We start from the raw sequence: 16,924 nt of genomic DNA, 5'->3' as shown, positions 1-16,924 counted from the left end.
TCTGTGTACAAGACAAGTTGACCTTTGTTTCATCAGTCATGCAACATTTCTGCCTTTCAGGCTTACCAGGGGGACGCATCCTGTGGTGAACCTTCAAATGTGGTCATGAGGTCGTCTTTTTATCACTGCTGAGGAAACACCTGCATCCTGGAGAGGCTTCTCGACTTGCTGTGCACTCGGGGCACAAATATACCTTTTTGTCAGTCAAGTCGGAAGATGTTCCTTCAAAATTCAGAACAAGAAACAGAGATCCAGCACACACACACACACATATATATACATATATATATATTCAATATACTGAATTATTTTAAGATGAATTAGTTAAAGCACACAATCTGAAGTAAAAATAGGCGTGATAATCCACATTATTGGCAGCTGAGCTGGATTTCATATGGTCACTATTAGATTAATTGGTAAAAACATAACTTTTACTGTAAATTATTAAGTTTATGCCTGATTTTTTTCTCAAATTATTACAAAGGGGGAAGATTTCTGCAGCGGATCTGCATGAATGGATGGATGGATGGATGGATGGATGGATGGATGGACGGACGGACGGGTGGGTGGACGGATGGATGGATGGATGGATGGATGGGTGGATGGGTGGATGGATGGATGGATGGATGGATGGATGGATGGATGGATGGATGGGTGGATGGACGGATGGACGGATGGATGGATGGATGGGTGGATGGATGGATGGATGGATGGACGGATGGATGGACGGACGGGTGGATGGATGGATGGGTGGATGGGTGGATGGGTGGAAGGACGGGTGGATGGATGGATGGATGGATGGGTGGATGGATGGATGGATGGACGGATGGATGGACGGATGGATGGATGGATGGATGGATGGGTGGATGGGTGGATGGGTGGAAGGACGGATGGATGGATGGATGGATGGATGGACGGGTGGATGGACGGGTGGGTGGATGGACGGATGGATGGATGGATGGATGGGTGGATGGGTGGATGGATGGATGGGTGGATGGGTGGATGGATGGATGGATGGATGGATGGATGGATGGATGGATGGATGGATGGATGGATGGATGGATGGATGGATGGGTGGATGGGTGGATGGACGGATGGATGGATGGATGGACGGATGGATGGATGGATGGATGGATGGACGGGTGGATGGACGGACGGGTGGATGGATGGATGGATGGATGGGTGGATGGGTGGATGGACGGATGGATGGATGGATGGATGGATGGACGGGTGGATGGATGGATGGATGGATGGGTGGATGGATGGATGGGTGGATGGGTGGACGGGTGGGTGGACGGACGGGTGGGTGGATGGATGGACGGGTGGACGGATGGATGGATGGATGGATGGATGGATGGATGGATGGATGGATGGATGGATGGATGGATGGATGGATGGATGGATGGATGGATGGATGGATGGAACTAAAAAGTCAGAGCAGCTGTGAAACAGCTTTCTTGGCACACAAAGGTTAACTTGTACTGGAAAGACAAGAAGAAAGAAGGAAAAAAGGAAAGTTTAAAACAGCTAATGATCCCAAGCATACCAAACAGCCAATGAGATACCAGGAGGGAGTGTGATGTCATGGGAAAGCATGACTTCCAGTGGCACGGGGTCAAGAAGCTTTTATAGGCGATGGAAGCCGTCAGATGAATTCTGAAGCGTACACCAGACAGACTAAAGCAAAAGCTCTACTCATAGCCTCAGATATTAACTTCCTGGCTGATAAATAATTTTTGTTGAGTTTGAGTGAAGCAATAAACCGTTTGCTCAGATTTAGCTAAATCCAGCAAAACTAACCCGGTGACAGAAATGGACAATGATCCAGAACACATACTGCAAAAGCAGCCCAAAGACTTTGAAGGTGAAGAGATGGAACTTTTAATCACTGAAGACCAAACTTAGGGTAGAAAAACCACAAACAAGGAAACTAAGAGAGTATTATCTGTTAAAGAGCATTTGATGGGAATATCTTCAACAGGGTCTGCACTTTCACTTCCTTGTCATTAAAGCTCAGTTCAACCATCAGAAATCTGGGAGTAACCTTTGACAGTCATCTGAAGTTTGACAAACAAATTAACAATGTTGTCAGGACTAGTTTTTTCCAGTTGCGTCTCCTGGCCAAAGTTCAAATGTTTTTAAGCCGTCACGACCTTGAGAAAGCCATCCAAGCCCTAATAAGTTCAAGGTTAGACTACTGCAATGGACTTTATGTCTGCGTCTCCCAGACTTCTCTCAGTCGCCTTCAGCTTGTGCAAAACGCTGCTGCTGCTCGTCTTTTAACCAAAACTAACAGACCTGTGCACATCACTCCTGTTCTTAACTCCCTTCATTGGCTTCCTGTCCTTTATAGAACTGATTTTAAACTTTTAATGTTTGGTTTTAAAGCTCTTAACGGCCCCATCGTATTTATCTGAGCTTTTAACTGTCGTAACCCTGGTAGAGCTCTGAGGTCAACAAATCAACTTTTGCTGGAAGTGTTCAGGTCAAAATACAAGCCCTGGGGTGACCGAGCCTTTTCCATTGCTGCCCCCAGGCTCTGGAATAAGGCCCCCCCCCCCGAGATGCGTCTTATTTCTGACCTGAGCCTCTTTAAATCATACTTATTTCAGATGGCTTTTGATACCCAGTAGAATGGTGACTCTTTTATATTATCTTATTCAATTTTGCTGTATTTTATTGCGTTTACTGTTATTTTATTGTTTTGTACTTATTCTTTTCTTTATTTATTATCTGCTGTAAAGCACTTTGGTACCGAAATGTATTGTTGTAAAGGGCTGTAGAAATAAAGTACATTTACATTTACATTATATATGCTTTTATATATATATATATATATATATATATATGTATATATATATATATATATATATATATATATATATATGTATATATATGTATATATATGTATATATATATATATATATATATATATATATATATATATATATATATATATATATATATATATATTACACAGCTAAAATAACTTAAACTGTGTCAGTGTCAACATATTTCAGAGTTTAAACAGATTTCTTTTTTATATATATTGTGTAATCGTTAATAACTACACACCTCTGTAAATATTCTTCTGCAGTATGAGGAGGCACCAGCAGGGGGTGCTAGAGCCTTAAATTCATGCTGTCACACGCCACTTTATTCAGGAACAACAGCAAGGTCCTCTCCTGCCAAGCAGCAAACAAGCAGGTGGTTCTGTCCAGCAGGTATTTGAGGAAGCTGTGTTTATTCATGAAATATCTGGGTTTCTGCTGCGCTGCCACAAGCCATCCAACAACGACCAGTGCGCCCTTTGAACTCTACATCAGCTTAATCCGAAAGCAGTCCCTGTGCAGCAAAGCAGGTTTCCTGGATTTTGGTGTGGATGGACCTAAAACACAATCCTGGATCTGATGCCCATCCCCCTCCAAACCCAAACATCCACTCCTTCCGAGCCCATCCAAACTTTGTGTTTTTGAGTAGAACACCCTTCTTTCTTGTACAGGACCCCCTCTGTGACCCTCTTCCCTCCCTCCCTGCCTCTGTCTCTGTGCTTCTATCTGAGAGTAGTGAGAGCACCATCGCTCAGGCTCCTATTGAAAGCGGAGCATATACAATGGGGTCTTTCTCAACCCCTCTGTGTCTCCATTAAAGACCCTGGGAACACAACACTGATGTCCACAGAGAAACTCTTAAAGGGCCAGTTGAGCTGAGGTCTTTGCAACCTGAGTTCCAGTGTCTCCCATTGTTTTTATCAAGAGAACAGATATGTGGAGCAGACCAAACTCTGCGGACCACCGTCATTTCTGTCCAAACACACCTCAGACACCACAGTCTGCAACAGCAACAGGTTGTTTTGGCTGAAACTGTGTGTTCACAGACGTTGTGATGTCAGAATCCTGTTTATGTGGCTCAGCAGTTCACAGAAACCAAAAAGACTTAATCTAATAAATCTTAATTACTGTTAAGATTGGTTGTGAGAGTCGTTTGATCTCATCTCCTCATTTGAAAACAGACAAAACAATTTGCTTGTGATCTAATTTTAGAGTTCATATTCATTTAGAAACTGATGAAATTCATTTTTTCATTGTCTAATTTGATTGGTCATATTTAAAGAAGCGGTTAGGTTAGACAAATAAAACCTCAAAGCGCTATTTATCCACACGCTCACTGAAAAGCAGCTCGTTTGCGCGGGAATCTGCTGATCTATACTAATCTTTTCCACAACTTCTGTGGATAATTAAAACGCGATTGAGTGATTGTGTTGAGACAATCATCACGGAGTTTCTCACAACCTTTGAGAAAAGGAGGGAGACCGCGGAGAAGGAGGAGGAGAAGGAGGAGGAGGAGGAGGAGGGTGGAAAGAACTTGAGTTGAGGAATTTCAATCCTGTTTGAAGGGGGAGAAGGGGAAAGAAAGTCAGGGGGAATGTCTCAGGCAACCGGTGGGCAGGAGAGAAGCTTTGGACGGTAGACTGGAGGAAGACAGGTTTAAAAATACTCCCTCACTTGCTAGAAATAGACTTGTGTTTGGATAACTTAATCGGCGGAAGGGAAGTCTAGAGCGCCTTTTATTGTGCGCTTTTTGGCAAAATCAAACTTTGCTTTGGTGGACGCAACACTCAGACCACAGCGTCAGAGGCAAAGCAATAACTTTTTAGCAGTTTGTCTCCTGAAAAGGGGAAACGAAAACGGCCGCTTCAGGGTTATTTCGGTCTAAACTGTGGATGATCCCTTTTTTCAGCAGAGTTCAAGCAGAACTTCTTGAACGCACAGCGTCGGATCTCTGAGCTGCTGAGATGCGGTGATGGAGTTTGTTTGCAAGATGCCCGCTCTTCTTATGAAGCTCATTCCTGCAGGTTACCTGTCGACAGACACTATGAACATATTCACATGGTCGTTTCTGATCCTCGCTGTGATTTCTGCGCCAGCCGCCGCCGGACAGCTGTCAGGTAAGATTTAACTGAGGCTTACCAGCTGCAGCTCCTTATCCAATCTGCTGTTTGTTCTCTTCACTGCGAGTAGAAACACAGTAATGAGCAATTAGCCCAGTAAGCTTTTTGCTGTTAACCCATTAAAATAATTTTCTTTGGGGTGGCGGGTTTAACCACATCTGCAGCAGCGTTCAACATCTGGCCGACATGAAGGCATTTATTACACTAATAAAACCAACTTCAAAACAAGTGGAAGGAAGGAAGCAAATAGGAGAATAGATCTATACCCCGATCAGTTAATTGATATCAAACATGTAGGGGAGTTTGATACTTTAAATCAAAGTTGCCAAAGGGAGGTGAGCTGGTTTAAAGTTGTTTTATTTGACCGGCATCACTTGGCAGGTGTTGCATAAATCTTGTCTTGTTTGGCTCTCATCAGGTTCAGGTAACTAGACCTTGTATTTCAGAATGGTGTGGAATTTGACAAATATAGTGTAGCGAGGAAAAGTCAGACATTTAAAGCAAATTCTGCTGAGAAGTGAGAATATCATGAAACTCACACCACATGCAGCAGAGAAAGAAACCGCTTGCTCTGCAGAAAAATGGAAGTCAGACTTCTTTAGTATCCTCGAATGTGGAAACCCTGCCAACCATGTTTCAGAAGATGTTATTTGTTCTAATAATCAAGGCTGAAACCTATATCTTTTGCAGCCAATAGAAAGCATGAGGTCCCCACAGGGGCCTCCACCTGTCATCTCATGTGTTTTGATCATCATGGTCTCACATTAGCCTCAGGAGACAAGCATGAACAGAGATTACAAGACAGTGTTAGGAGAATTTTTCCCGATGTCTCAGTTCCGATTTGGATTAAGGAATGGCTGCGGCCCAAGACCGCGGAGACGTTAAGGATGAAGAGGGTGTTCAGGGGGCCGAATGCTTTGGTTTGTGAGTCAGAGTTGCTCTGAGACAGAGACAAGCAGTGAAATGATGGATGGGATAAGGGGCAAGAGTTGAGGAGAAAGAGTTTGGACTGAAGGGGAGGTGGCAAAATGTGTAGCGATGAATCCAGAGAATGGTATGAAAAGGAGAAAAGGGCAAAGGCGCGGCAGTGAATGGAGGGGCAGAATTACGCTGGAAAGCTGGAAAGATTTAGGAGGGAGTAAGAGGAGGATAAATGCGTCGACTTTGAAATATTTTTGGTATGTGCACGTTCACATCTGAGCGTTTTCATCAGGAGAGACTGGGAGTAGAGGCAGGGTGGAAAGAAAAGAATCATGATAAAAATTAGGGACCCCAGGGGGAAGTTACGGCACAAAAGGGAGGAGATGGAGTAGTTAAGCACAGATGAATCACTGCAGACAGGCCCCACATACAAACAGACACACACAGTTGGTTCATGGCCTGTTCTATCTGCATTCCCATAAAGGTTTACAAGCTTACTGTTACATGAAAGCTGCAAGAAGATACACAGCAAAAAAAAGTGGGGCTGTTTTTGTTCAGTGTGGCACTGAGGAAAAAAAAAACCAAAGTCAGGGTCACGCAAATCGTTGAAAGAGCTCAGCCAAGCTTAAAAATAAAGGGAGGAATGACTTTTAATGCCAAGAGGCACAGAGAGACGGAGAGGCAGCGAAGCAGAGGGTCGGTGGGACCTTTCATTTACTGCACACTCCCACATCAGGCCTTTTGGGTGGCAGCTTTTGTGTAGGTGCCTCGATTACACATGCACCAAAATCACAATATTTAATGAGGAGAATAAGCACGGCCGATGGGTTGCTGGAAAATGGCTTCCAGTTGAATCTTTCGGGAATACAGTGACAGGTTTTAAGTTAGAGGGCCGGTTGACAAGCTTGAGAAAGTCTTTACTCAGTGAGAGAAAAAAAGCTTTCTGCTATTTTGGTCATCAAAATATGATGATCCAATCTGTTTTATAAAGACAAGGAGAAGCCACACATTTACTTTGTCTGCTTTGCATTTTTCTTTATTCTCCAAAAAGTGGAAAGAATGAGAGAAAGAAGAGAACTATACCTGCCAAAAACGGCTCTTTCCAGTTCAGAAATACCTCTCATTTAAGTTGAAAGTTTGAGCTGTAAGCAGAGGACAAACCATCCGGAGAAGTTTACACTCAATATGTGGACGACGACGCTCTGTCCGGCATTTCTTGGGTGTGTAGCAGACATCTTGGCAGACGACCTGCAGGCCTTTCATTGTTTTTTCACAGAAATCCTGATTATGTTTAGTTTGTGTTGAGCTCTATGCTCTCTAAAGCTGTCTGAGCAGCAGCAGCAGCCACCCCCGAACAAGAGGCCTTTGTCCCTGTGTCAGCGCTGTCCTTCGCAGGTCAGCTCCACTATCAGTGAGGAGCATAAGATAGCCTGGCCCATTTCAAGCCACTTTGTTGGTGGATGAACTCTGGGTTCACCTGTTCTTATCATATCTGACTGACTGCAAAATCAAGCCTGTTCATTGTAAACGAACTTCACAAACAAATGAGTATTTCTGTGGTGAAAAGATCAGCTTCAACAATCAACCAAACAAAAACTATTCTGGTTATCAATTAACTGTTTAAGCTATTTATTAAACCAACATGTGAATTGTTGAGATTTGTGGGCTTTTTTGTGAATATGTTTCCATTTAGGCCTAAAATAACACAGTTTGAAAGGAATAAAATTGTATTTTTACACCAACAAGGTGATTCTCAGAGAGCTATTCATCAAAAACCTGGACAATTTTGGGATGGTGTGCGTGTCTTAAAAAAATGAGGAAGTAGAACAACTGGAGGACAAAAGAAGGAGTGTCAGGCCTAAAAAACTATCTACAGCAGATGAACAGGATCTGAAAGTGATGTCCTTAAGAAAGAGGAAAAAATCCAGCTGTGACCTGACAGGACCTGAGAGATGCATCTGGACCTTCAGCTGATCCATCTACTGTTGGCCCAAGCCTCATCAGAAATGGGCTCCATGGAAGGGTGGCTGTCAAGAAGCCGTTCTTAAGGAAGGGAAACAGGGAGAAAAGGCTGAGCTGTGCCAAATGACACAAGAAGTGGACTGAAAATCAGTGGCAACAGGTCTTATGGAGGGATGAATCCTCCCCAGAGCCCGGACCTCAACATTATTGAAGCAGTGTGGGATCATCTGACAGAGAACGGAACAAAAGGCAGCCCACATCCAAAGAAGAGCTTTGGGATGTCCTTCAAGAAGCCTGGAGAACTATTCCTGAAGACTCCTTAAAGAAATGACAGAAAGCTGGTCTCAGAGGGTTCAGGCTGTGTAAAGGAGCTCATATTGGACTCATTGGAATTGTATCAACGCTGTTTTTGTATTTTATATATTTTTTTAACCTAATTTTGTAAAGTGACAGATATCATTCATTTTTGCCACCTAACTGAATGGTAAAAGTCCAACATTAGACTCAGATTAATCAGCTGGAAGGTTTTAGTTTTAGATCATGCAACATTTCAGAAAAATAACCTGTTCTCTTGCTCCCTCCTCCTTCTCTTTTGTTAAAGACTTGGAGTTTGAACGCAGTCCCAGTACGATCATCTCTTCGCTGGGCAAGCCTGTCACAATGCACTGCGCTCTGAAGGGTACGGGGGGTGAGGAAGAGGAGCCTCCTGATGTAGTCTGGCTGAGAGACGACGAGCCACTTCAGTATGCAGACACCAACCAGTTCCAAGTTCCCACTGGCAGCAACAGTTGGACCATCATGAGCACTCTCAGGTAGGAAGCAGCTTTGTCTGCTGTCTCTTCATTATTATGTAGAGCTGAAGGAGATTTAAGTGTCATCTGTTGGGAGGCTGCCGCTCCTGGCCTGGAAATGTATCAGTCTGATTAGTCACTCCTGGATCTTTTCAAAACCTTTCAAACTCTTCCCTTCATACACATGACAGAATTGAGAAAGTCCAGCTACCCGATATGGGCTCCTATAAATGTGCGGTTCTATCAGGAAGCCACCAGATTTTATCTGAAGAGGGGAGCATTCAGTTGGAAGGTGAGTTCATCTGTAGAAGTTAGAGCTACAACTCAGGGATTTAGTTAAGCAGCTGAAGACCTGACTCTGCTAATCCTTTCTCAGGCCTCCCTCATTTCTCTGTGGAGCCTCAGCACACATCCGTAGTGGCCAATGTCTCACTGAGCCTAAGCTGTGTAGCACATGGACCTCCAGAACCGGTGAAGGTCATCTGGCTACAGGATGGCGCTCCTCTGAACTCCCTGAAAGACCCCGTGGCCCTGTCACCCTCTACACTCAACCTCACAGGTATCATTAATCCGTCTCATCAGGTGCCGCATAGGGGAGCCCGGTAGAATAAATGGCCTCTGTCAACTTCTCCATGGCTTTCATTCAGCTGTGGAACAAGCACATGTTCAATCATGGTGTGCACCACGAACCTCAGAAGTCAGATAAAAGAGCTGAGAATAAAGCTGCACTTATTATGCCGCACCTTGTCCTTAAAAATCTCACAGCAATATGTACACATAGAGGTTGGGCTCTACTGCGTGTGTCACTTTCTCTTAACTATGCTTCAGCTTTTTTTGCATTACCAACTCACTGCAGACATAAAAAACAAACCAAACAATACAACTTTATACTTAACAAGTCTGAGAGTCTTGCCTTTAAGCAAAAGTTAGACCTTTTTGAAAAGCTTATCGGGTCAAATGGTGGTTTAAATCAGACCAACTGTCTTCTTATGCAGGTGCTACTCACCTGTTAAGTAATGGAAATGTTTCCAAATCATTAAATCTGTGCTTCCCATTCTTGCATATACTGATTAGATTTAACGTTTAGATTAGTCAAACCACTAAGAGAAGCAATCTGCCCTATTTTAACAAAGCCAGAATGTTATGTTTGCACCACATTATGAGCTTAAAAAGCTTCACATTCTGGGCTTTAATCAGGCTCGTGCAGCATAAAAATGATATGCAACATACGCTTGTTGTGTGCGACTCTTACGCCCTTCTGCAACTGAAGACAAAGGTCTTTGAGATATATGGTCCTCTGTTGTCTTAATTAGCAGCAGCACCTGTAAAAGTGTTGGTTTAAGGAATTCCCTGTGAGGTCTGCAGGGGATTCAAAGCACTTCTGCTGCTGCTGAACACCTGGATTTGAACTTTTTTCACCTTTTTTATGGAAATGAAAACTCTGCATTTTGTCTCAGTTTTATGATGTTGAGCCAGATCGTGGTAATGAACTTTATAGCAGAGTGCAGCCACGGTGGATTTTGAGGTCGGAGCTGGTGAGGTTCTCTGATGAGGAACTTGGAAATTCTTTGGGAATGGAACGGAAAGTATGGGGAATACCGCCACTAAACTGTCGGCCCATAAAATGTAAAAAAAGATGCTCCGTAAATAGCATTCTCTATAAATTAGTATTTCAAACAGCTGTCCAAATATAATAAGTTTACATGCAGTTAAATTAAACAACAAATAAAAAGCTAAGAAGTTATTTCTACCATTGTAGAAGTTTTTGACACATAAGAAGATGCCAATTTAAAAGATGTATTTGTAATTTAGATGTATTTTCATGACCTGCTTCAGAACAAAAGTGTTTCAAAGACTTCCAAATGTTCCTTTCATGGCTGAGACAAAACCGCCAACTAACCACCCTCCCCTGAGAAAGCCTGGTTGGCGCCTTGCCAGTGAGTGGGTAAAAACAGAGCAGCAAACATAAGAGTGACAACTGGGAGATGGAAAACTGATGTGCAGAGGACACACAGAGATAAAAGACAGGAGAGAAAGGGCTTGAATGCAGCCCACAGCTGCCTGCCCCACAGCACGCATGTGTTAAAGCCAGAGGCAGGAGGACAGGCAGAGCAGGCTGAGTCAGACGGAAGGAGGGCGTATTAGGCAGCACAGTTCAACTCAACCATCTTGTTTGACTCATCGGAGCAGGCTGTGTTGACTGGAACCTGTTTGACGTTAACTTACACTCATTTCTTTGGAATGGACAGTTGCTCTGGTAGGCCACAGTTTGAACCACAGCAAATACAAAAATAATCTTTCGAGAAGCCCATAAAGAGAAATGGCACGAAGAGCATTTCAAATCGTAAGAAATCAAGTATGACGCATATTTCCCATGGTGGTTTTCTTAAGGAAAGTCTCACATTGAGTTTAATATTCTTGTTTTGTATAAACATACATTTATTTATATATATATATATATATATATATATATATATATGCTTTCTCTGAGCATTAAGCACCTAAACCAAGTTTTAGAGATGGTTTAGGTAGGTTCACTCCCACTAATCTTTGATAAGACAGAGTATAGTCAGTGAAAAATGTACTTTACTGAACAGTAGAGCAGGATGTTAAAGGGTTTAGGGAGGAAAACCATTTTGTTTGTCTCGTTAAAGTGGTTCTAACCTCATATTCACGTATAGTGCTGTGTCTGCTGAAGCCAGATACTCGATAATGTTAACTTGTAACTGAGCACCCAGTGGTGGCAAATGAGATGGCCACTATTCAACCTGGGTGGTAGCTTCCCTGTGCCTCGGCCGGGTATTAGCAAGACGGTGCTATTAACTAGGACACCTGGGCTAGAAACCCACTGGAATAATGCTCTCTTGGATGGAAATTGACATGTTTGGCAACTAGTTTTGTTCAGAGGCCGACGACCTACTGAATTATTCACCGATGTGGTAACTAGCATAACAAAAACAGCTCGATCAGCTAATGATTTGGCTCATCTTCTTCTTTTATGTTGAGAGGCAGATTCGCTGGTACGCCATCCTTACCATCTTAGCCGGTACCCTAAACCTGAAATCAGTTACTACATTGATCTCGATGGGGCTTAGACAAATGAGTAACTTCCCAGGTTGAAAGAGCAGTCGCCTTCTCATGTGCCACCACCAGCGGATCGATTAGTAGTTTGATTCTGCGGGGATATAGCCTCCAACCACAAGTAGACTACTAGCATATAGTTTACTGAACCATAACTTGGCGTTAGTTTGACATTTTGAATCAACTAGCTGACATTTCAGAGCAGCCTGGTTCTTTTTGTAGATTTCAGTCAGATTGAAGTTGACTTTGGGTGCGCAGTAATGTACAGCTTTAAGATGATATATATTTTTCATCTTAAAGCATTTAAACCATGAAGCATAATTAGGGCTCTCCTTCAACTTGTGTCACTCAAAGAAAGGAAGCAAGGGGAACACGCTCTGTTCCCAGCTGACATTAACACTGTTGATCAATACTGAAGATCTTGAGCTTCCTGTTAAAGGCCAAATACGATATTTTCAGCTGGTTTTTGAGAAGTTGATTTGCGGTTCGCTGATGGGGAAGGAAGGAGACAGATGAGCATGTGGCGCAATCTCAAGATGGCCTGATGAGTACTTAATCTGCCAACACAGCCAGTGGTCATTCTTCACTCTCCCCTCCCTCTTTTTTCCTCTCTCACCCAGCGAGGATCGTACCCCCTGTTCTTTTTCCGGCCCCAACACAATGGAGGCATGGTGCCGTTGGCGCAGGACAACACACTGCGTGATTCTGTCTCAGTTTGTGGCCGATTGACAATGTTGGGGTGTTAGATAACGGTGGTAAAACTCAAATGTCACATGTTTGAGAGTGTGAGCCTGTGTTGTGTTGTGGAATGCTTGGAGTGTGTGAGCACGCTGTGACTCACTTTGTGAGAGGATTCATTTTCTGTTCAAAGTCAGTGTGTCATGGCGTCGTCCCCTTTAGAGGCGCCCCAAGCTTTTGAAGGCTGAAGTTCAGTCTTTTGCATCTAGACCTCAGCATGACCACCCTCTTTGTTCTCTTAACTATGCTTCAGCTTTTTTTGCATTACCAACACGCTGCAGACATAAAAAACAAATCAAACAATTCAACTTTATACTTGACAAGTCTGAGAGTCTCGCCTTTAAGCAAAAGTTAGACCTTTTTGAAAAGCTTATCGGGTCAAATGGTGGTTTAGATCAGACCAACTGTCTTCTTATGCAGGTGCTACTCACCTGTTAAGTAATGGAAATGTTTCCAAATCATGAAATCTATGCTTCCCATTCTTGCATATACTGATTAGATTTAACGTTTAGATTAGGATGAGGACAGCGTTGCTTGAGTCAAACCACTAAGAGAAGCAATCTGCCCTATTTTAACAAAGCCAGAAGGGTTTTCACACGTTTGCACCACATTATGAGCTTAAAAAGCTTCACATTCTGAGCTTTAATCAGGCTCGTGCAGTATAAAAATTATATTTTTTTTGTCAGAATCTCTCGAAACGTTTTCAGGAAGAAACACTTCACTTTCATTTCACATTAAATTTGTTCCTTAATCATCAGTCAGTCATAGCATATTATTGTCAAAGCAATTTTGAGACCTGGTCTGACTTAGTCAGTGTTTGAAGCTGGAAATACCACAATTATCAGGCTTTCTGATGAACACCGATAAGTACAACAATTCCAAGTATTTCCTTGTAACAAAACATTTATAGATCATTTTATAACAATTTTTCTCGCTTTTTTGCCTTGTGCTGAGCTGCAAAATGAGAAGATGGAGCAGAAAATGACCCTTAAAGCTAAAGAACAGATGGTTATTTGTTTTGTGAAAGAGAAGATTCTACAAGTCAGCTAATTCTCTCTGAAAAATGTGCTTTCACATTACCTAGCACATGCCAACTTATCACGATAGTGTTTACAGAGAGATCGAGTGACTTCATGGAAACTTTTATCCTCACACAGTTCGCTGTGTTTCTCACATCCAAATTATGTCCACCCCAGCATGCTGAGCAAGGATGTTTGGCTTGGAAAGACCTGAAATGTTCAACTTCACACATTCATGCTTAATTTTTCTGTCCAGGTCTTAACAGAACCAGCACCTTCTCTTGTGAGGCCCATAACCGCAAGGGTGTGGCCACCTCCGGATCCGGCACCATCACCGGTGGGTGAAAAGCACCGAGGCTTTGATCCTCTTCAGTTTCAGAGTTCTTTGCTGTTACTACATGTCTTTTTGTTGTTCTTCCTGCAGTTCTTCCGTCCCAGCCTCAGAATGTGAGAGCCGTGGACATCACCCAGACAACGCTGCGCTTATCGTGGCAGCCTGGTTTCGGAGGCGACTACCCAATAATCCGCTGCTCTGTTCAGGTGAGACAACATTTGGAAGATGTGAAAGGTGAATACCAAAAGCAGCTGATAAACTCTGGCCTGGAAAGATCACTGCGTGTTAAACAAACACATCGTTACCCGTCTGTTTGCGGAACCGATTCTAAACACCACAGCTTTACCTTCTTCGAAGCGAATATTAAGGAAAAGAGAGCTTGTGTTTCTTTTCTTTGCCGAACTCATCCTCTTCCCCTCCCTGCTTTATTCATGCACCAGTGGATCAGGTTTCACTCTGGGAAAGTGGCCTCCTGGACTAATCTTATGTAGCACCACTCCCTCCCCTTGTGTCTCTGCCACTATCCTTCTTTGTGGCTGTTACAGCTCATAACTGAGAGGAGGAACGTTTTCTCCTGGAGAAGGGAGCAGTGCAGCACCACCCCTAGACGTCTGGTTCTAATAAAGCTGCCCCTCATGCCTCTTGCTACTCCTGCACCCCCCTCCCCTCTGCTCCCCACAGGGGAACAAGACAAGGGGCCTGCTTCAGCAGAATGGGGCAAAAATCTGAATTTAACGGTTCATTGTGTAGTGAAGAGAAACATGAAAAAGGCTCCGATGTAGAGAGGAGAAAGACTTCACTGTGCCCCATGAAGGCATGAAAGAGGGATGAAAGGAAAGAGGACAAATGAAAGGAGTAGAAAACTATCTGTGAAAGAGAAAAACAGGAAAAGGCAGTGGCAGCAGGTATTGTGGGTCTGAACCATACAAGAGGAATGCAGACTGAAGTGTGACTCTGGCCTGAGTTGTACTAGTCAATTAAAGGCACTTGCTGGATGGATGGTGATTCATCGAGTTTCAGCTGTTTTTCATTCGCTGCGTCTCACAAACACTCATATGCTGCTCACTCACACAGCTTCCTATTTACCGGACTCACGTTTGAGGAAAACGCAGTGACCTCTGAATATTTGGGATTTTACACTCAAAGTGACAGTTATTTACATGTCTCCAGCTCCGTCAAGCGTAGCCTGAAGCCTGCAGGAGCCGTTTGATAATGAGCAGTGCAGCAGAACAATGGTCCATACCAGCAACTTTAATGTGGTTTTATTATTGCTTCAGCGGAGAGTTTTTCCTGCCGCTTGTTCCTCTTTAAATGTGTTTACCACAGAGAGTTTGCAGACTCAGCAGGTTTCTGCCTCTGTTCTTTGGTTGATGAGTCCTGCTTTCTGTGCACCTTGCTGCGCGTGGGTCACGTTATACGGTTGATACGTGTTTTCATTAGTTTGCAGAAAAGCTTGTCCTTTTTTCATGATGCGGTGCAAAAGAAAGTAAATCCTCCTTCAGTTTTAAGCTTTTACATATCTGGACGTAATAAGAAATCTTCTGGTCCTTAATAGTTCTTGAAATCCCGTAAAAAGAATCTCAGATGAGCAACATCACATGAAATATTGCATTCAGTCATTATTTGCTTGACAAAAACAAAATGCAGCAGCAGTGTGTGAATAACTAAGTCCACCTTTACTGCTTCTGGGTAAAATGTACATTATTAATCAATCATCTGCAGATGTAATCACCTCCAAGAAGCACTGGAACATTCTGATGAGTGTTAACTAAATAAACTTTGGACAGACCAGAGCAAAGTGGAGATGTTTGGTCCTAATGCACAGCAGCACGTTTGGAGGAAACCAAACACAGCATATCAGCACAAACACCTCATACCAGCTGTCAAGCACGGTGGTGGAGGGCTGATGATCTGGGCTGGTTCTGCAGCCACAGGACCTGGGCACCTTGCAGTCATTGAGTCCACCATGAACTCCTCTGGATACCAAAGTATTCTAGAGACAAATGTGAGGCCATCTGTCCCACAGCTAAAGCTGGGCTGAAACTGGCTCATCAACAGGACAAAGATCCCAAACACAGCAGCAGATCTACAGCAGAATGTGGGAAAAAGAAGAGAATCAAGGTGTTGCAATGGTCCAGTCAGAGTCCAGACCTCAGCCTGACTGAAATGCTGTGGTGGGACCTTAAGAGAGCTGTGCAGAAACCAATGCTGCAAACCTCAATGAGCTGAAGCAGCGCTGGAGAGAAGAGTGGGCCAAAGGTCCTTTGGTTAAACAGATAATGACACAGTGTAATATGTCATGTGTTGTTGTTCATCTGAGGTATTTACCTCCTTTTAAGACCTGGTAAGAGACCAGCTGTCCTTACATGTCATATATTAGAAATGAAAGTGGGTGTACTTTTTTATTTTTAATGGCTGTAAAACCTGAAAAAACTAGCTATTGTTATTAATTATTTATTTATGGAGGCTTACGTTTAAACCACTTTTATATTAAAAGACAAAGTTAACACAGAACTTCTTCTTCTGGTTTTATTTCAGTTGTTTTGAATGTGTTTGTTTCTGTTAAATGCATCTTTTTTCTGTTGCTCCATTTGTTTCATGTTAAAATTATTTTCATGATAAGTTTTTTGAGACTTTTTCCATTGGAAACATCAGCCTCCTCTTCCTGTTTGTGCCATAAAGCAATAAAACAGAAAAATAAGGTCTAAATGCTCTGTAAAGACTGTAACAATTGAATTTTTGTTATCTCAATGTTCCAGGCCAAGCAATCAGGAGAGTCTTTCCCAGCAGGCCCAGATAAGACGATCCACAACCAGAACGTGAACATCCCACCAGCCACCCACCTCATTGGGGACTTGGAGCCCCACAGCCTCTACTCTGTCAGGGTGGCCTGTCACAGCAGCCAGGGCCCTTCAGACTGGTCACCCTGGATGGAGCTACGTACCAAAGAAGGAGGCGAGTCTGTTTGTTTTCACCCTGGATGTCTTGTCTGGATGTGTGAGTGTGCAGAAGTGTGTCAGGGTCAGGGCTGCCTTATCTGGCTTCTGACTGAGCACAAGTCCAAGTATCCTCCCATTCTTTCTGCTCCCTGTAACCAGGACAGAACAGAAGCTACACGAGTTGTGTT

General features: G+C 43.2%; 1 protein-coding gene across 1 annotated transcript in view; it reads left to right on the top strand.

The window, feature by feature from the left end:
• The first annotated feature begins 4,386 nt into the window (after positions 1–4,386).
• The window catches only part of axl (AXL receptor tyrosine kinase), a 29,486-nt gene continuing 16,948 nt past the window's right edge, over positions 4,387–16,924 (top strand). The window contains exons 1-7 of the mRNA XM_072391911.1: positions 4,387–4,948; positions 8,436–8,646; positions 8,817–8,917; positions 9,002–9,184; positions 13,720–13,800; positions 13,888–14,003; positions 16,557–16,752. Coding sequence (XP_072248012.1) covers positions 4,804–4,948; positions 8,436–8,646; positions 8,817–8,917; positions 9,002–9,184; positions 13,720–13,800; positions 13,888–14,003; positions 16,557–16,752 — 1,033 coding nt within the window. The 5' untranslated portion in view covers positions 4,387–4,803. The remainder of the gene's footprint in view (positions 4,949–8,435; positions 8,647–8,816; positions 8,918–9,001; positions 9,185–13,719; positions 13,801–13,887; positions 14,004–16,556; positions 16,753–16,924) is intronic.

This window comes from Leuresthes tenuis, unplaced genomic scaffold, assembly GCF_036924035.1.
Source record: "Leuresthes tenuis unplaced genomic scaffold, fLeuTen1.0.hap1 SCAF_9, whole genome shotgun sequence".
Classification (NCBI taxonomy): domain Eukaryota; kingdom Metazoa; phylum Chordata; class Actinopteri; order Atheriniformes; family Atherinopsidae; genus Leuresthes; species Leuresthes tenuis.
This window is presented reverse-complemented; position numbering and strand designations above follow the sequence as displayed.